This window comes from Oncorhynchus keta, chromosome 28 (genome assembly GCF_023373465.1).
Source record: "Oncorhynchus keta strain PuntledgeMale-10-30-2019 chromosome 28, Oket_V2, whole genome shotgun sequence".
Taxonomy (NCBI): Eukaryota; Metazoa; Chordata; class Actinopteri; order Salmoniformes; family Salmonidae; genus Oncorhynchus; species Oncorhynchus keta.
The window spans coordinates 78,215,645-78,240,703 of NC_068448.1; the positions used below are offsets into that span (position 1 = coordinate 78,215,645).

The window sequence follows — 25,059 nt, forward strand, 5'->3', positions numbered from 1 at the left end:
GTCTCTGGTCCTGTCTCTGCTCCTGTCTCTGGTCCTGTCTCTGGTCCTGTCTCTGCTCCTGTCTCTGGTCCTGTCTCTGGTCCTGTCTCTGGTCCTGTCTCTGGTCCTGTCTCTGTCTCTGGTCCTGTCTCTGCTCCTGTCTCTGTCTCTGCTCCTGTCTCTGTCTCTGCTCCTGTCTCTGTCTCTGCTCCTGTCTCTGTCTCTGCTCCTGTCTCTGCTCCTGTCTCTGCTCCTGTCTCTGCTCCTGTCTCTGTCTCTGTCTCTGCTCCTGTCTCTGCTCCTGTCTCTGTCTCTGCTCCTGTCTCTGTCTCTGCTCCTGTCTCTGGTCCTGTCTCTGCTCCTGTCTCTGTCTCTGCTCCTGTCTCTGTCTCTGCTCCTGTCTCTGCTCCTGTCTCTGGTTCTGTCTCTGGTTCTGTCTCTGGTCCTGTCTCTGCTCCTGTCTCTGCTCCTGTCTCTGGTCCTGTCTCTGTCTCTGCTCCTGTCTCTGTCTCTGCTCCTGTCTCTGTCTCTGCTCCTGTCTCTGTCTCTGCTCCTGTCTCTGTCTCTGGTCCTGTCTCTGGTCCTGTCTCTGCTCCTGTCTCTGTCTCTGCTCCTGTCTCTGTCTCTGCTCCTGTCTCTACTCCTGTCTCTGGTTCTGTCTCTGGTTCTGTCTCTGGTTCTGTCTCTGCTCCTGTCTCTGGTCCTGTCTCTGGTCCTGTCTCTGGTCCTGTCTCTGCTCCTGTCTCTGTCTCTGGTCCTGTCTCTGGTCCTGTCTCTGCTCCTGTCTCTGCTCCTGTCTCTGCTCCTGTCTCTGTCTCTGCTCCTGTCTCTGGTCCTGTCTCTGCTCCTGTCTCTGCTCCTGTCTCTGGTTCTGCCATTACAGCTGGGATTCTACCATCCTGCTCTGAATAAACAAACAGCCCTTTCCCAGGTGAATGACGTCCAACTGTACACATGTGTGAGCTGGAGGAAATGGTAACTGTCATAATTACTATTCACTCAGTGTACAAAAAATTTAGAACACCATCCTATTATTGAGTTGCACCCTCTGTTTCCCTCAGAACCGCCTCAATTCTTCGGGTCATGTTGACTCTACAAGGTGTTGAAAGCGTTCCACAGGGATACTGGCCCATGTTGACTCTACAAGGTGTTGAAAGCGTTCCACAGGGATACTGGCCCATGTTGACTCTACAAGGTGTTGAAAGCGTTCCACAGGGATGCTGGCCCCATGTTGACTCTACAAGGTGTTGAAAGCGTTCCACAGGGATACTGGCCCATGTTGACTCTACAAGGTGTTGAAAGCGTTCCACAGGGATACTGGCCCATGTTGACTCTACAAGGTGTTGAAAGCGTTCCACAGGGATGCTGGCCCATGTTGACTCTACAAGGTGTAGAAAGCATTCCACAGGGATGCTGGCCCATGTTGACTCTACAAGGTGTTGAAAGCGTTCCACAGGGATGCTGGCCCCATGTTGACTCTACAAGGTGTTGAAAGCGTTCCACAGGGATACTGGCCCATGTTGACTCTACAAGGTGTTGAAAGCGTTCCACAGGGATACTGGCCCATGTTGACTCTACAAGGTGTGGAAAGCGTTCCACAGGGATGCTGGCCCCATGTTGACTCTACAAGGTGTTGAAAGCGTTCCACAGGGATGCTGGCCCATGTTGACTCTACAAGGTGTGGAAAGCGTTCCACAGGGATACTGGCCCATGTTGACTCTACAAGGTGTTGAAAGTGTTCCACAGGGATACTGGCCCATGTTGACTCTACAAGCGTTCCCACAGGGATACTGGCCCATGTTGACTCTACAAGGTGTTGAAAGCGTTCCACAGGGATACTGGCCCATGTTGACTCTACAAGGTGTTGAAAGCGTTCCACAGGGATGCTGGCCCATGTTGACTCTACAAGGTGTTGAAAGTGTTCCACAGGGATACTGGCCCATGTTGACTCTACAAGGTGTTGAAAGTGTTCCACAGGGATACTGGCCCATGTTGACTCTACAAGCGTTCCACAGGGATACTGGCCCATGTTGACTCTACAAGGTGTTGAAAGTGTTCCACAGGGATACTGGCCCATGTTGACTCTACAAGGTGTAGAAAGCATTCCACAGGGATGCTGGCCCATGTTGACTCTACAAGGTGTTGAAAGCGTTCCACAGGGATACAGGTCCATGTTGACTCTACAAGGTGTTGAAAGCGTTCCACAGGGATGCTGGCCCATGTTGACTCTACAAGGTGTAGAAAGCATTCCACAGGGATGCTGGCCCATGTTGACTCTACAAGGTGTTGAAAGCGTTCCACAGGGATACTGGCCCATGTTGACTCTACAAGGTGTGGAAAGCGTTCCACAGGGATGCTGGCCCATGTTGACTCTACAAGGTGTTGAAAGCGTTCCACATGGATACTGGCCCATGTTGACTCTACAAGGTGTGGAAAGCGTTCCACAGGGATACTGGCCCATGTTGACTCTACAAGGTGTGGAAAGCGTTCCACAGGGATACTGGCCCATGTTGACTCTACAAGCGTTCCACAGGGATACTGGCCCATGTTGACTCTACAAGGTGTTGAAAGCGTTCCACAGGGATACTGGCCCATGTTGACTCTACAAGGTGTTGAAAGCGTTCCACAGGGATACTGGCCCATGTTGACTCTACAAGGTGTTGAAAGCGTTCCACAGGGATGCTGGCCCATGTTGACTCTACAAGGTGTAGAAAGCATTCCACAGGGATGCTGGCCCATGTTGACTCTACAAGGTGTTGAAAGCGTTCCACAGGGATGCTGGCCCCATGTTGACTCTACAAGGTGTTGAAAGCGTTCCACAGGGATACTGGCCCATGTTGACTCTACAAGGTGTTGAAAGCGTTCCACAGGGATACTGGCCCATGTTGACTCTACAAGGTGTGGAAAGCGTTCCACAGGGATGCTGGCCCCATGTTGACTCTACAAGGTGTTGAAAGCGTTCCACAGGGATGCTGGCCCATGTTGACTCTACAAGGTGTGGAAAGCGTTCCACAGGGATACTGGCCCATGTTGACTCTACAAGGTGTTGAAAGTGTTCCACAGGGATACTGGCCCATGTTGACTCTACAAGCGTTCCACAGGGATACTGGCCCATGTTGACTCTACAAGGTGTTGAAAGCGTTCCACAGGGATACTGGCCCATGTTGACTCTACAAGGTGTTGAAAGCGTTCCACAGGGATGCTGGCCCATGTTGACTCTACAAGGTGTTGAAAGTGTTCCACAGGGATACTGGCCCATGTTGACTCTACAAGGTGTTGAAAGTGTTCCACAGGGATACTGGCCCATGTTGACTCTACAAGCGTTCCACAGGGATACTGGCCCATGTTGACTCTACAAGGTGTTGAAAGTGTTCCACAGGGATACTGGCCCATGTTGACTCTACAAGGTGTAGAAAGCATTCCACAGGGATGCTGGCCCATGTTGACTCTACAAGGTGTTGAAAGCGTTCCACAGGGATACAGGTCCATGTTGACTCTACAAGGTGTTGAAAGCGTTCCACAGGGATGCTGGCCCATGTTGACTCTACAAGGTGTAGAAAGCATTCCACAGGGATGCTGGCCCATGTTGACTCTACAAGGTGTTGAAAGCGTTCCACAGGGATACTGGCCCATGTTGACTCTACAAGGTGTGGAAAGCGTTCCACAGGGATGCTGGCCCATGTTGACTCTACAAGGTGTTGAAAGCGTTCCACATGGATACTGGCCCATGTTGACTCTACAAGGTGTGGAAAGCGTTCCACAGGGATACTGGCCCATGTTGACTCTACAAGGTGTGGAAAGCGTTCCACAGGGATACTGGCCCATGTTGACTCTACAAGCGTTCCACAGGGATACTGGCCCATGTTGACTCTACAAGCGTTCCACAGGGATACTGGCCCATGTTGACTCTACAAGCGTTCCACAGGGATACTGGCCCATGTTGACTCTACAAGCGTTCCACAGGGATACTGGCCCATGTTGACTCTACAAGCGTTCCACAGGGATACTGGCCCATGTTGACTCTACAAGCGTTCCACAGGGATACTGGCCCATGTTGACTCTACAAGGTGTTGAAAGCGTTCCACAGGGATACTGGCCCATGTTGACTCTACAAGGTGTTGAAAGCGTTCCACAGGGATACTGGCCCCATGTTGACTCTACAAGTGTTCCACAGGGATACTGGCCCATGTTGACTCTACAAGCGTTCCACAGGGATACTGGCCCATGTTGACTCTACAAGCGTTCCACAGGGATACTGGCCCATGTTGACTCTACAAGGTGTTGAAAGCGTTCCACAGGGATACTGGCCCATGTTGACTCTACAAGGTGTTGAAAGCGTTCCACAGGGATACTGGCCCCATGTTGACTCTACAAGTGTTCCACAGGGATACTGGCCCATGTTGACTCTACAAGCGTTCCACAGGGATACTGGCCCATGTTGACTCTACAAGGTGTTGAAAGCGTTCCACAGGGATACTGGCCCCATGTTGACTCTACAAGGTGTTGAAAGCGTTCCACAGGGATACTGGCCCATGTTGACTCTACAAGGTGTTGAAAGCGTTCCACAGGGATACTGGCCCATGTTGACTCTACAAGGTGTTGAAAGCGTTCCACAGGGATGTTGGACTCCATGTTGACTCTACAAGGTGTTGAAAGCGTTCCACAGGGATACTGGCCCATGTTGACTCTACAAGGTGTTGAAAGCGTTCCACAGGGATACTGGCCCCATGTTGACTCTACAAGGTGTTGAAAGCATTCCACAGGGATACTGGCCCATGTTGACTCTACAAGGTGTTGAAAGCGTTCCACAGGGATACTGGCCCATGTTGACTCTACAAGCGTTCCACAGGGATACTGGCCCATGTTGACTCTACAAGGTGTTGAAAGCGTTCCACAGGGATGTTGGACTCCATGTTGACTCTACAAGGTGTTGAAAGCGTTCCACAGGGATACTGGCCCATGTTGACTCTACAAGGTGTTGAAAGCGTTCCACAGGGATACTGGCCCCATGTTGACTCTACAAGGTGTTGAAAGCGTTCCACAGGGATACTGGGCCCCATGTTGACTCTACAAGGTGTTGAAAGCGTTCCACAGGGATACTGGCCCATGTTGACTCTACAAGGTGTTGAAAGCGTTCCACAGGGATACTGGCCCCATGTTGACTCTACAAGGTGTTGAAAGCGTTCCACAGGGATGCTGGCCCATGTTGACTCTACAAGTGTTCCACAGGGATACTGGCCCATGTTGACTCTACAAGGTGTGGAAAGCGTTCCACAGGGATGCTGGCCCATGTTGACTCTACAACATGTTGGCCCATGTTGACTCTACAAGGTGTCGAGCGTTCCACAGGGATACTGGCCCCATGTTGACTCTACAAGGTGTGGAAAGCGTTCCACAGGGATACTGGCCCATGTTGACTCTACAAGGTGTTGAAAGCGTTCCACAGGGATACTGGCCCCATGTTGACTCTACAAGGTGTGGAAAGCGTTCCACAGGGATACTGGCCCATGTTGACTCTACAAGGTGTTGAAAGCGTTCCACAGGGATACTGGCCCCATGTTGACTCTACAAGGTGTGGAAAGCGTTCCACAGGGATACTGGCCCCATGTTGACTCTACAAGGTGTGGAAAGCGTTCCACAGGGATGCTGGCCCATGTTGACTCTACAAGGTGTTGAAAGCGTTCCACAGGGATACTGGCCCCATGTTGACTCTACAAGGTGTGGAAAGCGTTCCACAGGGATACTGGCCCCATGTTGACTCTACAAGGTGTGGAAAGCGTTCCACAGGGATACTGGCCCATGTTGACTCTACAAGGTGTTGAAAGCGTTCCACAGGGATACTGGCCCATGTTGACTCTACAAGGTGTTGAAAGCGTTCCACAGGGATACTGGCCCCATGTTGACTCTACAAGTGTTCCACAGGGATACTGGCCCATGTTGACTCTACAAGCGTTCCACAGGGATACTGGCCCATGTTGACTCTACAAGCGTTCCACAGGGATACTGGCCCATGTTGACTCTACAAGGTGTTGAAAGCGTTCCACAGGGATACTGGCCCATGTTGACTCTACAAGGTGTTGAAAGCGTTCCACAGGGATACTGGCCCCATGTTGACTCTACAAGTGTTCCACAGGGATACTGGCCCATGTTGACTCTACAAGCGTTCCACAGGGATACTGGCCCATGTTGACTCTACAAGGTGTTGAAAGCGTTCCACAGGGATACTGGCCCCATGTTGACTCTACAAGGTGTTGAAAGCGTTCCACAGGGATACTGGCCCATGTTGACTCTACAAGGTGTTGAAAGCGTTCCACAGGGATACTGGCCCATGTTGACTCTACAAGGTGTTGAAAGCGTTCCACAGGGATGTTGGACTCCATGTTGACTCTACAAGGTGTTGAAAGCGTTCCACAGGGATACTGGCCCATGTTGACTCTACAAGGTGTTGAAAGCGTTCCACAGGGATACTGGCCCCATGTTGACTCTACAAGGTGTTGAAAGCATTCCACAGGGATACTGGCCCATGTTGACTCTACAAGGTGTTGAAAGCGTTCCACAGGGATACTGGCCCATGTTGACTCTACAAGCGTTCCACAGGGATACTGGCCCATGTTGACTCTACAAGGTGTTGAAAGCGTTCCACAGGGATGTTGGACTCCATGTTGACTCTACAAGGTGTTGAAAGCGTTCCACAGGGATACTGGCCCATGTTGACTCTACAAGGTGTTGAAAGCGTTCCACAGGGATACTGGCCCCATGTTGACTCTACAAGGTGTTGAAAGCGTTCCACAGGGATACTGGGCCCCATGTTGACTCTACAAGGTGTTGAAAGCGTTCCACAGGGATACTGGCCCATGTTGACTCTACAAGGTGTTGAAAGCGTTCCACAGGGATACTGGCCCCATGTTGACTCTACAAGGTGTTGAAAGCGTTCCACAGGGATGCTGGCCCATGTTGACTCTACAAGTGTTCCACAGGGATACTGGCCCATGTTGACTCTACAAGGTGTGGAAAGCGTTCCACAGGGATGCTGGCCCATGTTGACTCTACAACATGTTGGCCCATGTTGACTCTACAAGGTGTCGAGCGTTCCACAGGGATACTGGCCCCATGTTGACTCTACAAGGTGTGGAAAGCGTTCCACAGGGATACTGGCCCATGTTGACTCTACAAGGTGTTGAAAGCGTTCCACAGGGATACTGGCCCCATGTTGACTCTACAAGGTGTGGAAAGCGTTCCACAGGGATACTGGCCCATGTTGACTCTACAAGGTGTTGAAAGCGTTCCACAGGGATACTGGCCCCATGTTGACTCTACAAGGTGTGGAAAGCGTTCCACAGGGATACTGGCCCCATGTTGACTCTACAAGGTGTGGAAAGCGTTCCACAGGGATGCTGGCCCATGTTGACTCTACAAGGTGTTGAAAGCGTTCCACAGGGATACTGGCCCCATGTTGACTCTACAAGGTGTTGAAAGCGTTCCACAGGGATACTGGCCCATGTTGACTCTACAAGGTGTTGAAAGCGTTCCACAGGGATACTGGCCCATGTTGACTCTACAAGGTGTTGAAAGCGTTCCACAGGGATGCTGGCCCATGTTGACTCTACAAGGTGTGGAAAGCGTTCCACAGGGATACTGGCCCATGTTGACTCTACAAGGTGTTGAAAGCGTTCCACAGGGATACTGGCCCATGTTGACTCTACAAGGTGTAGAAAGCGTTCCACAGGGATACTGGCCCATGTTGACTCTACAAGGTGTTGAAAGCGTTCCACAGGGATACTGGCCCATGTTGACTCTACAAGGTGTTGAAAGCGTTCCACAGGGATACTGGCCCCATGTTTACTCTACAAGGTGTGGAAAGCGTTCCACAGGGATACTGGGCCCCATGTTGACTCTACAAGGTGTGGAAAGCGTTCCACAGGGATACTGGCCCATGTTGACTCTACAAGGTGTTGAAAGCGTTCCACAGGGATACTGGCCCATGTTGACTCTACAAGGTGTTGAAAGCGTTCCACAGGGATGCTGGCCCATGTTGACTCTACAAGTGTTCCACAGGGATGTTGGACTCCATGTTGACTCTACAAGTGTTCCACAGGGATGTTGGACTCCATGTTGACTCCAATGTTCCTCACAGTTGTGTCCAGTTGGCTGGATGTCCTTTGGGTGGTGGACCATTCGTCAGGTGAAACTGTTGAAAGATGTGAAAAACCCAGCAGTATTGCAGTTCGTGTCACAAACCGGTGCGCCTGGCACCTACTACCATACCTCGTTCAAAGGCACTTAAATCTTTTGTCTTTTTCCATTCACCCTCTGAATTGTCACACAAACACAATCCATGTCTCAATTATCTCAAAGCTTAAAAATCTCCTCCCCTTTCACATTGATTGAAGTGGATTTAACAAGAACACCTGAGAACCCTCAACAAGCACCTGGTAACCCTCAACAAGCACCTGGTAACCCTCAACAAGCACCTGGTAACCCTCAACAAGCACCTGGTAACCCTCAACAAGCACCTGGTAACCCTCAACAAGCACCTGAGAACCCTCAACAAACACCTGGTAACCCTCAACAAGCACCTGGTAACCCTCAACAAGCACCTGGTAACCCTCAACAAGCACCTGGTAACCCTCAACAAGCACCTGGTAACCCTCAACAAGCACCTGAGAACCCTCAACAAACACCTGGTAACCCTCAACAAGCACCTGGTAACCCTCAACAAGCACCTGGTAACCCTCAACAAGCACCTGGTAACCCTCAACAAGCACCTGGTAACCCTCAACAAGCACCTGGTAACCCTCAACAAGCACCTGGTAACCCTCAACAAGCACCTGGTAACCCTCAACAAGCACCTGGTAACCCTCAACAAGCACCTGGTAACCCTCAACAAGCACCTGAGAACCCTCAACAAACACCTGGTAACCCTCAACAAGCACCTGGTAACCCTCAACAAGCACCTGGTAACCCTCAACAAGCACCTGGTAACCCTCAACAAGCACCTGGTAACCCTCAACAAGCACCTGAGAACCCTCAACAAACACCTGGTAACCCTCAACAAGCACCTGGTAACCCTCAACAAGCACCTGGTAACCCTCAACAAGCACCTGGTAACCCTCAACAAGCACCTGGTAACCCTCAACAAGCACCTGGTAACCCTCAACAAGCACCTGGTAACCCTCAACAAGCACCTGGTAACCCTCAACAAGCACCTGGTAACCCTCAACAAGCACCTGGTAACCATCAACAAGCACCTGGTAACCCTCAACAAGCACCTGGTAACCCTCAACAAGCACCTGGTAACCCTCAACAAGCACCTGGTAACCATCAACAAGCACCTGGTAACCCTCAACAAGCACCTGGTAACCATCAACAAGCACCTGGTAACCATCAACAAGCACCTGGTAACCCTCAACAAGCACCTGGTAACCCTCAACAAGCACCTGGTAACCCTCAACAAGCACCCCTGGTAACCTCAACAAGCACCTGGTAACCCTCAACAAGCACCTGGTAACCCTCAACAAGCACCTGAGAACCCTCAACAAGCACCTGTAACCCTCAACAAGCACCTGAGAACCCTCAACAAGCACCTGGTAACCCTCAACAAGCACCTGGTAACCCTCAACAAGCACCTGGTAACCCTCAACAAGCACCTGAGAACCCTCAACAAGCACCTGGTAACCCTCAACAAGCACCTGGTAACCCTCAACAAGCACCTGGTAACCCTCAACAAGCACCTGGTAACCCTCAACAAGCACCTGAGAACCCTCAACAAGCACCTGGTAACCCTCAACAAGCACCTGGTAACCCTCAACAAGCACTTGGGAACCGTCAACAAGCACCTGGTAACCCTCAACAAGCACCTGAGAACCCTCAACAAGCACCTGGTAACCCTCAACAAGCACCTGGTAACCCTCAACAAGCACCTGGTAACCCTCAACAAGCACCTGGTAACCCTCAACAAGCACCTGGTAACCCTCAACAAGCACCTGGGAACCCTCAACAAGCACCTGGTAACCCTCAACAAGCACCTGGTAACCCTCAACAAGCACCTGGTAACCCTCAACAAGCACCTGGTAACCCTCAACAAGCACCTGAGAACCCTCAACAAGCACCTGGGAACCCTCAACAAGCACCTGGTAACCCTCAACAAGCACCTGGTAACCCTCAACAAGCACCTGGTAACCCTCAACAAGCACCTGGTAACCCTCAACAAGCACCTGAGAACCCTCAACAAGCACCTGGTAACCCTCAACAAGCACCTGGTAACCCTCAACAAGCACCTGGTAACCCTCAACAAGCACCTGGGAACCCTCAACAAGCACCTGGACAGCCAGTCTGTTGTACCATTGTATGTCATTTTCTTGCTTAAAAATACACGCACACACATATATACACATACACACACTACTGGTCAAAAGTTTTAGAACACCTACTCATTCAAGGGATTTTCATAATTTTTACTAGTTTCTACATTGTAGAATAATAGTGAAGACATCAAAAACGATGGAATCAAGTAGTAACCAAAAATTTTTTATATATTTTATATTCTTCAAAGTTAGCTAACTGACAGGCTGACTGGCTAGCTAACTAACTGGATAGCTAGCTGACAGGTTGACTGGCTAGCTAACTGACAGGCTGACTGGCTAGCTAACTGACAGGCTGACTGGCTAGCTAACTGACAGGCTGACTGGCTAGCTAACTAACTGGATAGCTAGCTGACAGGTTGACTGGCTAGCTAACTGACAGGCTGACTGGCTAGCTAACTGACAGGCTGACTGGCTAGCTAACTGACAGGCTGACTGGCTAGCTAACTGAAAGGCTGACTGGCTAGCTAACTGACTGCCTAGCTAACTGACTGGCTAGCTAACTGACTGACAGGCTGACTGGCTAGCTCACTGACAGGCTGACTGGCTAGCTAACTGACAGGCTAGCTCACTGACAGGCTGACTAACTAGCTAACTGACAGGCAAGCTTACTGGTAGGTTGACTGGCTAGCTCACTGACAGGCTGACTGGCTAGCTAACTGACAGGCTGACTGGCTAGCTAACTGACAGGTTGACTGGCTAGCTGACAGGCTGACTGGCTAGCTAACTGACAGGCTGACTGGCTAGCTAGCTAACTGACTGACAGGCTGACTGGCTAGCTAACTGACAGACTGGCTAGCTAACTGAAAGGCTGACTGGCTAGCTGACTGACAGGCAAGCTTACTGGCAGGTTGACTGGCTAGCTCACTGACAGGCTGACTGGCTAGCTAACTGACAGGTTGACTGGCTAGCTGACAGGCTGACTGGCTAGCTAACTGACAGGCTGACTGGCTAGCTAACTGACAGGCAAGCTTACTGGCAGGTTGACTGGCTAGCTCACTGACAGGCTGACTGGCTAGCTAACTGACAGGCTGACTGGCTAGCTAACTGACAGGTTGACTGGCTAGCTGACAGGCTGACTGGCTAGCTAACTGACAGGCTGACTGGCCAGCTAGCTAACTGACTGACAGGCTGACTGGCTAGCTAACTGACAGACTGGCTAGCTAACTGAAAGGCTGACTGGCTAGCTGACTGACAGGCTGACTGGCTAGCTAACTGACAGGTGGACTGGTTAGCTAACTGACAGGCTGACTGGCTAGCTAACTGACAGGCTGACTGGCTAGCTAACTGACAGGCTGACTAGCTAACTGACTGGCTAGCTAACTGACTGGCTAACTGACAGGCTGACTGGTTAGCTAACTGACAGGCTGACTGGCTAGGTAACTGACTGGCTAACTGAAAGGCTGACTGGCTGGCTAGCTAACTGACAGGCTGACTAGCTAACTGACAGGTTGACTGGCTAGCTGACAGGCTGACTGGCTAGCTAACTGACAGGCTGACTGGCCAGCTAGCTAACTGACTGACAGGCTGACTGGCTAGCTAACTGACAGACTGGCTAGCTAACTGAAAGGCTGACTGGCTAGCTGACTGACAGGCTGACTGGCTAGCTAACTGACAGGCTGACTGGTTAGCTAACTGACAGGCTGACTGGCTAGCTAACTGACAGGCTGACTGGCTAGCTAACTGACTGGATAGCTAACTGACAGGCTGACTGGCTAGCTACCTGACAGGCTAGCTAACTGACAGGTTGACTGGCTAGCTAACTGACAGGCTGACTGGCTAGCTAACTGACAGGCTGACTAGCTAACTGACTGGCTAGCTAACTGACAGGCTGACTGGTTAGCTAACTGACAGGCTAGCGCACTGACAGGTTGACTGGCTAGCAAACTGACAGGCTAGATAACTTGCTAGCTAAATGACTGGGTGACTGGCAAGCTCACTGACAGGTTGACGGGCTAGCTGACTGACAGGCTGACTGGCTAGCTAACTGACAGGCTGACTGGCTAGCGAGCTCTCTGACAGGTTGACTGGCTAGCTGACTGACAGGCTGACTGGCTAGCTAACTGACAGACTGGCTAGCTAACTGAAAGGCTGACTGGCTAGCTCACTGACAGGCTGACTGGTTAGCTAACTGACAGGCTAGCACACTGACAGGTTGACCGGCTAGCTAACGGACAGGCTGACTCGCTAGCTAACTGACAGGCTAGATAACTTGCTAGCTAAATGACTGGGTGACTGGCAAGCTCACTGACAGGTTGACGGGCTAGCTAACTGACAGGCTGACTGGCTAGCTAACTGACAGGCTGACTGGCTAGCGAGCTCTCTGACAGGTTGACTGGCTAGCTAACTGACAGGCTGACTGGCTAGCTAACTGACAGGCTAGCTCACTGACAGGCTGACTGGTTAGCTAACTGACTGGATAGCTAACTGGCAGGCTGACTGGCTAGCTACCTGACAGGCTAGCTAACTGACAGGTTGACTGGCTAGCTAACTGACAGGCTGACTGGCTAGCTAACTGACAGGCTGACTAGCAAACTGACAGGCTAGATAACTTGCTAGCTAAATGACTGGGTGACTGGCAAGCTCACTGACAGGTTGACGGGCTAGCTAACTGACAGGCTGACTGGCTAGCTAACTGACAGGCTGACTAGCTAACTGACTGGCTAGCTAACTGACTGGCTAACTGACAGGCTGACTGGTTAGCTAACTGACAGGCTGACTGGCTAGGTAACTGACTGGCTAACTGAAAGGCTGACTGGCTGGCTAGCTAACTGACAGGCTGACTAGCTAACTGACTGGCTAGCTAACTGAAAGACTGTCTGGCTGGCTAGCTAACTGACAGGCTGACTAGCTAACTGACAGGTTGACTGGCTAGCTGACAGGCTGACTGGCTAGCTAACTGACAGGCTGACTGGCCAGCTAGCTAACTGACTGACAGGCTGACTGGCTAGCTAACTGACAGACTGGCTAGCTAACTGAAAGGCTGACTGGCTAGCTGACTGACAGGCTGACTGGCTAGCTAACTGACAGGCTGACTGGTTAGCTAACTGACAGGCTGACTGGCTAGCTAACTGACAGGCTGACTGGCTAGCTAACTGACTGGATAGCTAACTGACAGGCTGACTGGCTAGCTACCTGACAGGCTAGCTAACTGACAGGTTGACTGGCTAGCTAACTGACAGGCTGACTGGCTAGCTAACTGACAGGCTGACTAGCTAACTGACTGGCTAGCTAACTGACAGGCTGACTGGTTAGCTAACTGACAGGCTAGCGCACTGACAGGTTGACTGGCTAGCAAACTGACAGGCTAGATAACTTGCTAGCTAAATGACTGGGTGACTGGCAAGCTCACTGACAGGTTGACGGGCTAGCTGACTGACAGGCTGACTGGCTAGCTAACTGACAGGCTGACTGGCTAGCGAGCTCTCTGACAGGTTGACTGGCTAGCTGACTGACAGGCTGACTGGCTAGCTAACTGACAGACTGGCTAGCTAACTGAAAGGCTGACTGGCTAGCTCACTGACAGGCTGACTGGTTAGCTAACTGACAGGCTAGCACACTGACAGGTTGACCGGCTAGCTAACGGACAGGCTGACTCGCTAGCTAACTGACAGGCTAGATAACTTGCTAGCTAAATGACTGGGTGACTGGCAAGCTCACTGACAGGTTGACGGGCTAGCTAACTGACAGGCTGACTGGCTAGCTAACTGACAGGCTGACTGGCTAGCGAGCTCTCTGACAGGTTGACTGGCTAGCTAACTGACAGGCTGACTGGCTAGCTAACTGACAGGCTAGCTCACTGACAGGCTGACTGGTTAGCTAACTGACTGGATAGCTAACTGGCAGGCTGACTGGCTAGCTACCTGACAGGCTAGCTAACTGACAGGTTGACTGGCTAGCTAACTGACAGGCTGACTGGCTAGCTAACTGACAGGCTGACTAGCAAACTGACAGGCTAGATAACTTGCTAGCTAAATGACTGGGTGACTGGCAAGCTCACTGACAGGTTGACGGGCTAGCTAACTGACAGGCTGACTGGCTAGCTAACTGACAGGCTGACTAGCTAACTGACTGGCTAGCTAACTGACTGGCTAACTGACAGGCTGACTGGTTAGCTAACTGACAGGCTGACTGGCTAGGTAACTGACTGGCTAACTGAAAGGCTGACTGGCTGGCTAGCTAACTGACAGGCTGACTAGCTAACTGACTGGCTAGCTAACTGAAAGACTGTCTGGCTGGCTAGCTAACTGACAGGCTGACTAGCTAACTGACAGGTTGACTGGCTAGCTGACATGCTGACTGGCTAGCTAACTGACAGGCTGACTGGCCAGCTAGCTAACTGACTGACAGGCTGACTGGCTAGCTAACTGACAGACTGGCTAGCTAACTGAAAGGCTGACTGGCTAGCTGACTGACAGGCTGACTGGCTAGCTAACTGACAGGCTGACTGGTTAGCTAACTGACAGGCTGACTGGCTAGCTAACTGACAGGCTGACTGGCTAGCTAACTGACTGGATAGCTAACTGACAGGCTGACTGGCTAGCTACCTGACAGGCTAGCTAACTGACAGGTTGACTGGCTAGCTAACTGACAGGCTGACTGGCTAGCTAACTGACAGGCTGACTAGCTAACTGACTGGCTAGCTAACTGACAGGCTGACTGGTTAGCTAACTGACAGGCTAGCGCACTGACAGGTTGACTGGCTAGCAAACTGACAGGCTAGATAACTTGCTAGCTAAATGACTGGGTGACTGGCAAGCTCACTGACAGGTTGACGGGCTAGCTGACTGACAGGCTGACTGGCTAGCTAACTGACAGGCTGACTGGCTAGCGAGCTCTCTGACAGGTTGACTGGCTAGCTGACTGACAGGCTGACTGGCTGGCTAACTGACAGACTGGCTAGCTAACTGAAAGGCTGACTGGCTAGCTCACTGACAGGCTGACTGGTTAGCTAACTGACAGGCTAGCACACTGACAGGTTGACCGGCTAGCTAACGGACAGGCTGACTCGCTAGCTAACTGACAGGCTAGATAACTTGCTAGCTAAATGACTGGGTGACTGGCAAGCTCACTGACAGGTTGACGGGCTAGCTAACTGACAGGCTGACTGGCTAGCTAACTGACAGGCTGACTGGCTAGCGAGCTCTCTGACAGGTTGACTGGCTAGCTAACTGACAGGCTGACTGGCTAGCTAACTGACAGGCTAGCTCACTGACAGGCTGACTGGTTAGCTAACTGACTGGATAGCTAACTGGCAGGCTGACTGGCTAGCTACCTGACAGGCTAGCTAACTGACAGGTTGACTGGCTAGCTAACTGACAGGCTGACTGGCTAGCTAACTGACAGGCTGACTAGCAAACTGACAGGCTAGATAACTTGCTAGCTAAATGACTGGGTGACTGGCAAGCTCACTGACAGGTTGACGGGCTAGCTAACTGACAGGCTGACTGGCTAGCTAACTGACAGGCTGACTAGCTAACTGACTGGCTAGCTAACTGACTGGCTAACTGACAGGCTGACTGGTTAGCTAACTGACAGGCTGACTGGCTAGGTAACTGACTGGCTAACTGAAAGGCTGACTGGCTGGCTAGCTAACTGACAGGCTGACTAGCTAACTGACTGGCTAGCTAACTGAAAGACTGTCTGGCTGGCTAGCTAACTGACAGGCTGACTAGCTAACTGACAGGTTGACTGGCTAGCTGACAGGCTGACTGGCTAGCTAACTGACAGGCTGACTGGCCAGCTAGCTAACTGACTGACAGGCTGACTGGCTAGCTAACTGACAGACTGGCTAGCTAACTGAAAGGCTGACTGGCTAGCTGACTGACAGGCTGACTGGCTAGCTAACTGACAGGCTGACTGGTTAGCTAACTGACAGGCTGACTGGCTAGCTAACTGACAGGCTGACTGGCTAGCTAACTGACTGGATAGCTAACTGACAGGCTGACTGGCTAGCTACCTGACAGGCTAGCTAACTGACAGGTTGACTGGCTAGCTAACTGACAGGCTGACTGGCTAGCTAACTGACAGGCTGACTAGCTAACTGACTGGCTAGCTAACTGACAGGCTGACTGGTTAGCTAACTGACAGGCTAGCGCACTGACAGGTTGACTGGCTAGCAAACTGACAGGCTAGATAACTTGCTAGCTAAATGACTGGGTGACTGGCAAGCTCACTGACAGGTTGACGGGCTAGCTGACTGACAGGCTGACTGGCTAGCTAACTGACAGGCTGACTGGCTAGCGAGCTCTCTGACAGGTTGACTGGCTAGCTGACTGACAGGCTGACTGGCTAGCTAACTGACAGACTGGCTAGCTAACTGAAAGGCTGACTGGCTAGCTCACTGACAGGCTGACTGGTTAGCTAACTGACAGGCTAGCACACTGACAGGTTGACCGGCTAGCTAACGGACAGGCTGACTCGCTAGCTAACTGACAGGCTAGATAACTTGCTAGCTAAATGACTGGGTGACTGGCAAGCTCACTGACAGGTTGACGGGCTAGCTAACTGACAGGCTGACTGGCTAGCTAACTGACAGGCTGACTGGCTAGCGAGCTCTCTGACAGGTTGACTGGCTAGCTAACTGACAGGCTGACTGGCTAGCTAACTGACAGGCTAGCTCACTGACAGGCTGACTGGTTAGCTAACTGACAGGCCAGCGCACTGACAGGTTGACTGGCTAGCTAACTGACAGGCTGACTGGCTAGCTAACTGACAGGCTAGCTGACGGACAGGCTGACTGGCTAGCTAACTGACAGGCTAGATCACTTGCTAGCTAAATGACTGGGTGACTGGCAAGCTCACTGACAGGTTGACGGGCTAGCTAACTGACAGGCTGACTGGCTAGCTAACTGACAGGCTGACTGGCTAGCTAACTGACAGGCTGACTGGCTAGCTAACTGACAGGCTGACTGGCGAGCTCACTGACAGGTTGACTGGCTAGCTAACTGACAGGCTGACTGGCTAGCTATCTGACAGACTGACTGGCTAGCTAACTGACAGGCTGACTGGCTAGGTAACTGACTGGCTAACTGAAAGGCTGACTGGCTGGCTAGCTAACTGACAGGCTGACTAGCTAACTGACTGGCTAGCTAACTGAAAGACTGACTGGCTGGCTAGCTAACTGACAGGCTGACTAGCTAACTGACTGGCTAGCTAACTGAAAGGCTGACTGGCTGGCTAGCTAACTGACAGGCTGACTAGCTAACTGACTGGCTAGCTAACTGAAAGACTGACTGGCTGGCTAGCTAACTGACTGGCTAGCTAACTGAAAGACTGACTGGCTGGCTAGCTAACTGACAGACTGACTATTTGACTGACAACAGCCATGCTGAGTTAGCATGTCCTCTCTCTTCCTGGTCATTTTCTGCAGACAAATGAAGCAGAAATGTGTACTATGATTTAATCTGGTTGTAAATCACTGGTCTGCTGTAGTGTTTCTCCACTGCTGTGATAACATGTGGTTGTAAATCACAAGTCTGCTGTAGTGTGCCGAGCAACGTCCCCGTTGTCCCACGCAGCCGACAGACCGCCTTACGCACAGCTACCGAAGTGCCTCTGACGTCTAATGGCCAAGCAACACCCACAGCCTCGCTACCTGCCGGCCTGATGAATCAGTTCATTCAGCCCTCTCTTCCCTCCTCCCATTCCGCTATTCCCTCTGTTCACTGTGAGACGTCTCCTGTCAGGATATTATTTATAGCTCTAGAGGTCCACCGTCACTGAATCCACATGCAACTCTGCTAAATATAGCCACTTTTCCTCTCTACCCCTCTCCCCTGCCTCTCTCTCTCCCTTGCCTCTCTCTCTCCCTCTCCCCTGCCTCTCTCTCTCCCTCGCCCCTGCCTCTCTCTCTCCCTCGCCCCTGCCTCTCTCTCCCTCTCCCCTGCCTCCCTCTCTCCCTCTCCCCTGCCTCCCTCTCTCCCTCTCCCCTGCCTCCCTCTCCCTTTCCTCCCTCTCTCCCTCTCCCCTGCCTCTCTCTCTCCCTCTCCCCTGCCTCCCTCTCCCCCGCCTCCCTCTCCCCCTCTCCCCTGCCTCTCCCCCTCTCCCCTGCCTCCCTCTCCCCCGCCTCCCTCTCCCCTCTCCCCTGCCTCTCTCCCCTGCCTCTCCCCCTCTCCCCTGCCTCCCTCTCCCCCTCTCCCCTGCCTCCCTCTCTCCCTCTCCCCTGCCTCCCTCTCTCCTGCCTCCCTCTCTCCCTCTCCCCTGCCTCCCTCTCCCCTCTCCCCTGCCTCCCTCTCCCCTCTCCCCCTCTCCCCCTCCCCTGCCTCTCCCCCTCTCCCCTGCCTCCCTCTCCCCCTGCCTCCCTCTCCCCTCTCCCTCTCCCCTGCCTCTCTCCCCTGCCTCCCCTGCCTCACTCTCCCCCTCTCCCCTGCCTCCGTCTCTCCCTCTCCCCCTGCCTCCCTCTCTCCCTCTCCCCTGCCTCCCTCTCTCCCTCTCCCCTGCCTCCCTCTCTCCCTCTCCCCTGCCTCTCTCTCTCCCTCTCCCCTGCCTCCCTCTCCCCTGCCTCCCTCTCCCCTCTCCCCCTCTCCCCTGCCTCCCTCTCCCCTCTCCCCCTCTCCCCTGCCTCCCTCTCTCCCTCTCCCCTGCCTCCCTCTCTCCCTCTCCCCTGCCTCCCTCTCCCCTCTCCCCCTCTCCCCTGCCTCCCTCTCCCCTCTCCCCTCTCCCCTGCCTCCCTCTCCCCTGCCTCCCTCTCCCTCTCCCCCCTCTCCCCTGCCTCCCTCTCTCCCTCTCCCCTGCCTCCCTCTCTCCCTCTCCCCTGCCTCCCTCTCCCCTCTCCCCCCCCCCTGCCTCCCTCTCCCCTCTCCCCCTCTCCCCTGCCTCCCTCTCCCCTGCCTCCCTCTCCCCCTCTTCCCTCTCCCCCTCTCCCCTGCCTCTCTCTCTCCCTCTCCCCTGCCTACCTCTCCCCCTCTCCCCTGCCTCCCTCTCCCCTGCCTACCTCTCCCCTCTCCCCTGCCTCCCTCTCCCCTGCCTCCCTCTCCCCCTCTTCCCTCTCCCCCTCTCCCCTGCCTCTCTCTCTCCCTCTCCCTGCCTACCTCTCCCCCTCTCCCCTGCCTCCCTCTCCCCTGCCTACCTCTCCCCCTCTCCCCTGCCTCCCTCTCCCCTGCCTCCCTCTCCCCTCTCTCCCTCTCACCCTCTCACCTGCTTCCCTCTCTCTCCCTCTCTCCCCCTCTCACCTGCCTCCCTCTCTCCCCCTACACTGCCCTTCCCTCTCCCCCTCTCCCCTGCCTCCCTCTCTCCCTCCCTCTCCCCTGCCTCCCTCTCTCCCTCTCCCCTGCCTCCCTCTCCCCTGCCTCTCCCTCTCTCCCCTGCCTCCCTCTCCCCTGCCTCCCTCTCTCCCTCTCCCCTGCCTCCCTCTCTCCCCCTTCACTGCCCTTCCCTCTCCCCCCTTCTCTCCCTCCTGCCTGCTTTCTCATCTGTTGGCTGCCGGTGGATGGAGGGACGGACAGGGAGACCAGCACTCGTTCCATAGGCTGTCAGCATGTAAAAGCAACCTTGGTTTTGAATGAACTGCCTGGATATAACCCAACCCAGCCCAACCCAGCTCGGCCCAGCCCAGCCCAACCCAGCCGGCCCAGCCCAACTCGGCCCAGCCCAGCCCAACCCAGCCGGCCCAGCCCAACCCAACCCAGCTCGGCCCAGCCCAGCCCAACCCAGCCGGCCCAGCCCAACCCAGCCCAACCCAGCCGACTCAGCCCAGCCCAACCCAACTCAGCCGGCCCAGCCCAGCCCGGACCAGCCCAGCAGTAGCAGCAGCTCTCAGACTCACCTCCAGCATCATTGGTCCGAGAGCCTCCTTGTCGATGACTGATTGGCCCGTTGATGAGATATCCGCCTTCTGTACCTCCTCCTCATTGGCTGCTGCTGCTTTCTCTGTGGGCAAGAAAGACCAATCAGATTCATGTTTCTTTCTTTACCTCAAATGTCCTCACAGCCTCATCAACAGCCCCATCAACAACCCCATCAACAGCCTAATCAACAGCCCCATCAACAGCCCCATCAACAGCCTAATCAACAGCCTAATCAACAGCCTCATCAACAGCCCCATCAACAGCCCCATCAACAGCCCCATCAACAGCCCCATCAACAGCCCCATCAACAGCCTAATCAACAGCCCCATCAACAGCCTAATCAACAGCCTCATCAACAGCCACATCAACAGCCCCATCAATAGCCCCATCAACAGCCCCATCAACAGCCCCATCAACAGCCCCATCAACAGCCTAATCAACAGCCTCATCAACAGCCTCATCAACATCCCCATCAACAGCCCCATCAACAGATATAAACCTTAAAACAGAGAGACAAAGACTGGCTCTAGTCTGAACGAAATGGCACCCTAGTACCTCGAGCCCATCAAAAGTAGTGCACTACAAATGTAATAGGGTGGTATTTGGAATGAGAAGAACATGCTGTTCATTTGGATCGCTCAGCTGCATCCTCTTCCTTCTTCCTGTTTAATAGAGATTCAGTTAGACGTTTAAAGAAACAGCTTGAGGATCTCTTTTAACATTTACTCTTCCTTCTTCCTGTTTAAGAGATTCAGTTAGACCTTTAAAAGAAACAGCTTGAGGATCTCTTTTAACATTTACTCTTCCTTCTTCCTGTTTAATAGAGATTCAGTTAGACCTTTAAAAGAAACAGCTTGGGGATCTCTTTTAACATTTACTCTTCCTTCTTCCTGTTTAATAGTGATTCAGTTAGACCTTTAAAAGAAACAGCTTGGGGATCTCTTTTAACATTTACTCTTCCTTCTTCCTGTTTAATAGATATTCAGTTAGGCCTTTAAAAGAAACAGCTTGGGGATCTCTTTTAACATTTACTCTTCTGTTTCAGTTTAATAAAGAGAATAACAGATCTTCAAGGGAGGAGAAATCTATCCATCTCTTATACAATAATCAAATGAATGTCAAATGAGTCCTAATGTAGGCTATGTGATCCCATTAATAACCCAGACCTTATCAGAGACATTCACCCTCAAATCCCTCCTTACAATCACTGACCTATATGAGAGACATCACACAGACAGTCCCAAATGGCATCCTTACTCCCTTCATAGCGCCCTACCCGTAGGGAAACCCATAGGTCAAAGGTTACGCACTATGCAGGGGATAGGGTGCCATCTCTCTCTCTCTCTCTCTCTCTCTCTCTCTCTCTCTCTCTCTCTCTCTCTCTCTCTCTCTCTCTCTCTCTCTCTCTCTCTCTCTCTCTCTCTCTCTCTCTCTCTCTCTCTCTCTCTCTCTCTCTCTCTCTCTCTCTCTCTCTCTCTCTCTCTCTCTCTCTCTCTCTCTCTCTCTCAGCCAATCTTCTCTTTCCTCACTGATCTCACAAAGCATTCACGCACAGCGTATTGTCTAGACACCACCCGCTGCCATGTCACTAACTGGGGCACGAACTGTGTGTGTGTGTGTGTGTGTGTGTGTGTGTGTGTGTGTGTGTGTGTGTGTGTGTGTGTGTGTGTGTGTGTGTGTGTGTGTGTGTGTGTGTGTGTGCGCACGCAGCATGAAGCTTTCACGACTAGATGGATGGTTATTGTCAACGTAAGAAGAAGACCTCTAAAGTCATTATGGAAAGAGCGTCGCCCCTCCTCCAACTGAGTGAACAACTTCTGCAGTCGGACGGACGGAGAGGAACAGAAGGAGAGGGACGGAAGGAGAGGGACGGACGGAGAGGGACGGACGGAGAGGGACAGAAGGAGAGGGACGGATGGAGAGGGACGGACGGAGAGGGACAGAAGGAGAGGGACGGACGGAGAGGGACGGACGGAGAGGGACGGACAGGGATGGACGGGGGGTCAACAGTGCTGAACTCAACATAACAATATACTCCAATAAAAAAATACATATTATGGATGTTATCTAATACAAGGTAGGGGCCAATACAAGGTAGGGGCCAATACAAGGTAGGGGACAATACAAGGTAGGGGCCAATACAAGGTAGGGGCCAATACAAGGTAGGGGCCAATACAAGATAGGGGCCAATACAAGGTAGGGGCCAATACAAGGTAGGGGACAATACAAGGTAGGGGACAATACAAGGTAGGGGACAATACAAGGTAGGGGACAATACAAAGTAGGGGCCAATACAGGGTAGGGGACAATACAGGGTAGCGGACAATACAAGGTAGGAGGCAATACAAGGTAGGGGCCGATACAAGGTAGGGGCCAATACAAGGTAGGGGACAATACAAGGTAGGGGCCAATACAAGGTAGGGGCCAATACAAGGTAGGGGCCAATACAAGATAGGGGCCAATACAAGGTAGGGGCCAATACAAGGTAGGGGCCAATACAAGGTAGGGGCCAATACAAGGTAGGGGCCAATACAAGGTAGGGGCCAATACAAGGTAGGGAACAATACAAGGTAGGGGACAATACAAGGTAGGGGCCAATACAAGGTAGGGGCCAATACAAGGTAGGGGCCAATACAAGGTAGAGGACAATACAAGGTAGGGGATAATATTTATTCAAGAGTAGGAGTCCGATAAATAAGGTGAGATGGTTTGCCGTTGCAGCAACATGAAGTATAGAGATGAGGAGTTAGCGTATGACTACATCCCAAATAGCATCCTATCCTCTATATTGTACGCTAGGTTCGACCAGGGCCCATAGGGAATAGGGTGCACTACATAGGGAATAGGGTGTCAATTGGTACGCATTCTAAATGTATCCTCTGTGTACAGTTCATGAAGCTCCATACCTCCTCCGTTCAGGGATTGGGTTTTAATAGGCATGTAGAGAGACCCTATATTCAAAGCAAAGTCTGCCCTACTTCTAAACATGATGCTGATGAGGAGGAGGAGAAGGTATGGCTAAACAGAGAGGGGGACGTATTAGAGTGTTGCACCGCGCCAGTTTCACGTGAGACCATATAGCAGGGGGAGACAGGTACACAGGAGGAACGGGGGAGGAGAGGCAGGAGGGAGGGGGGGGGTCGTGAGGCGCTAGTATGCAGGCAGCAAACACACACTGAGCTCTTCCACAGTGTGAAAACAGAGAAGGAAGAGAAGCCAAGGAGAAGCAGCAGGCTGCATCACACACACACACACACCATTAACCCTGAAAGAGGTGTGTGTGTGCATTGTTTGCTGTTTGGGGTTTTAGGCTGGGTTTCTGTACAGCACTTTGAGATATCAGCTGATGTACTAAGGGCTATATAAATTTGATTTGATTTGAGTTTGAGAGAGAGTGTGTGTGTGTGTGTGTGTGTGTGTGTGTGTGTGTGTGTGTGTGTGTGTGTGTGTGTGTGTGTGTGTGTGTGTGTGTGTGTGTGTGTGTGTGTGTGTGTGTGTGTGTGTGTGTGTGTGTGTGTGTGTGTGTGTGCAGGTCTTGAGCAGACCCAGCAGGCTCCAGTAAACCAGCACAGCTGACACGAGTACAACATCATCACTCACTGTCTCACACACACACACACACACACACACACACACACACAGTTATTTATATATCATCTTGGTCCATTCTCTGTACACTGTCCTAATAGGAACCATTGTGTATAATGTGGAGGACTTTATTACCTAATGACATGCTACAGAGCTGTGCGACTTGTTTTATATGTGATAGAGTGGTGTGTGTGTGTGTGTGTGTGTGTGTGTGTGTGTGTGTGTGTGTGTGTGTGTGTGTGTGTGTGTGTGTGTGTGTGTGTGTGTGTGTGTGTGTGAGATAACAAAACACAGCATGACAGAGATAATAAAACACAGATTGACAGAGAGATAATAAAACACAACATGACAGAGAGATAATAAAACACAGCATGACAGAGATAATAAAACACAGCATGACAGAGAGATAATAAAACACAGCATGACAGAGAGATAATAAACACAGATTGACAGAGAGATACTAAAACACAACATGACAGAGAGATAATAAAACACAACATGACAGAGAGATAACAAAACACAGCATGACAGAGAGATAATAAAACACAGCATGACAGAGAGATAATAAAACACAGCATGACAGAGAGATAATAAAACGCAACATGACAGAGATAATAAAACACAGCATGACAGAGAGATAATAAAACACAGCATGACAGAGATAATAAACACAGATTGACAGAGAGATACTAAAACACAACATGACAGAGAGATAATAAAACACAACATGACAGAGAGATAATAAAACACAGCATGACAGAGAGATAATAAAACACAACATGACAGAGATAATAAAACACAGTTATGCTGTGTTTAACTGAACATCTTAGAGTGTTTTTAGAGTGTTTTTTATTATGACAGAGATAATAACATCCCTGTTGCATCCTCTTTAAGTACTTGTTACTTTAATTTATTATTCTTATTCATATTTTTTATTTTTATTAAACTGCATTGTTGGTTAGGGGCTTGTAAGTAAGCATTTCACTGTAAGGTCTACCTACACCGGTTGTATTTGGCGCATGTGACTAATACAATTTGATATGATTTGTTAGTGGATTATCTTTGCCAAGATAATCCATCCACTTGACAGGTGTGGCATATCAAGAAGCTGATTAAACATCATGATCATTACACAGGTGCAACTTGTACTGGGGACAATAAAAAACACTCTAAGATGTTCAGTTTTGTCACACAACACAATGCCATAGATGTGTCAAGTTTTGATGGAGCGTGCAATTGGCATGCTGACTGCAGGAATGTCCACCAGAGTTGTTGCCATTGAAGTTGATGTTAGTTTCTCTACCATAAGCCGCCTCAATGTCGTTTTAGAGAATTTGTCAGTA

General features: G+C 51.5%; 1 protein-coding gene and 1 long non-coding RNA gene across 6 annotated transcripts in view; one reads left to right on the forward strand and one right to left on the reverse strand.

The window, feature by feature from the left end:
* LOC118382809 (nuclear receptor coactivator 2-like) overlaps window positions 1-25,059 on the reverse strand; it is a 248,574-nt gene that overhangs the window by 126,850 nt on the left and 96,665 nt on the right. The window contains exon 4 of the mRNA XM_052484032.1: window positions 20,107-20,210. Within this exon, the coding sequence (XP_052339992.1) occupies window positions 20,107-20,210 (104 nt within the window). The remainder of the gene's footprint in view (window positions 1-20,106; window positions 20,211-25,059) is intronic.
* LOC127912933 (uncharacterized) lies at window positions 1,231-7,755 on the forward strand. 5 transcript variants are annotated; one of them, XR_008084146.1, is made up of 4 exons: window positions 1,231-1,464; window positions 2,685-2,781; window positions 2,878-2,974; window positions 5,601-5,668. It is a non-coding gene; the product is annotated as an uncharacterized LOC127912933 (long non-coding RNA). The 5 variants fall into 5 exon arrangements; XR_008084149.1 differs by lacking the exon at window positions 1,231-1,464 and adding an exon at window positions 2,127-2,262 and having other exon boundaries at window positions 2,637-2,781; XR_008084150.1 differs by lacking the exons at window positions 2,878-2,974; window positions 5,601-5,668 and adding an exon at window positions 7,686-7,755.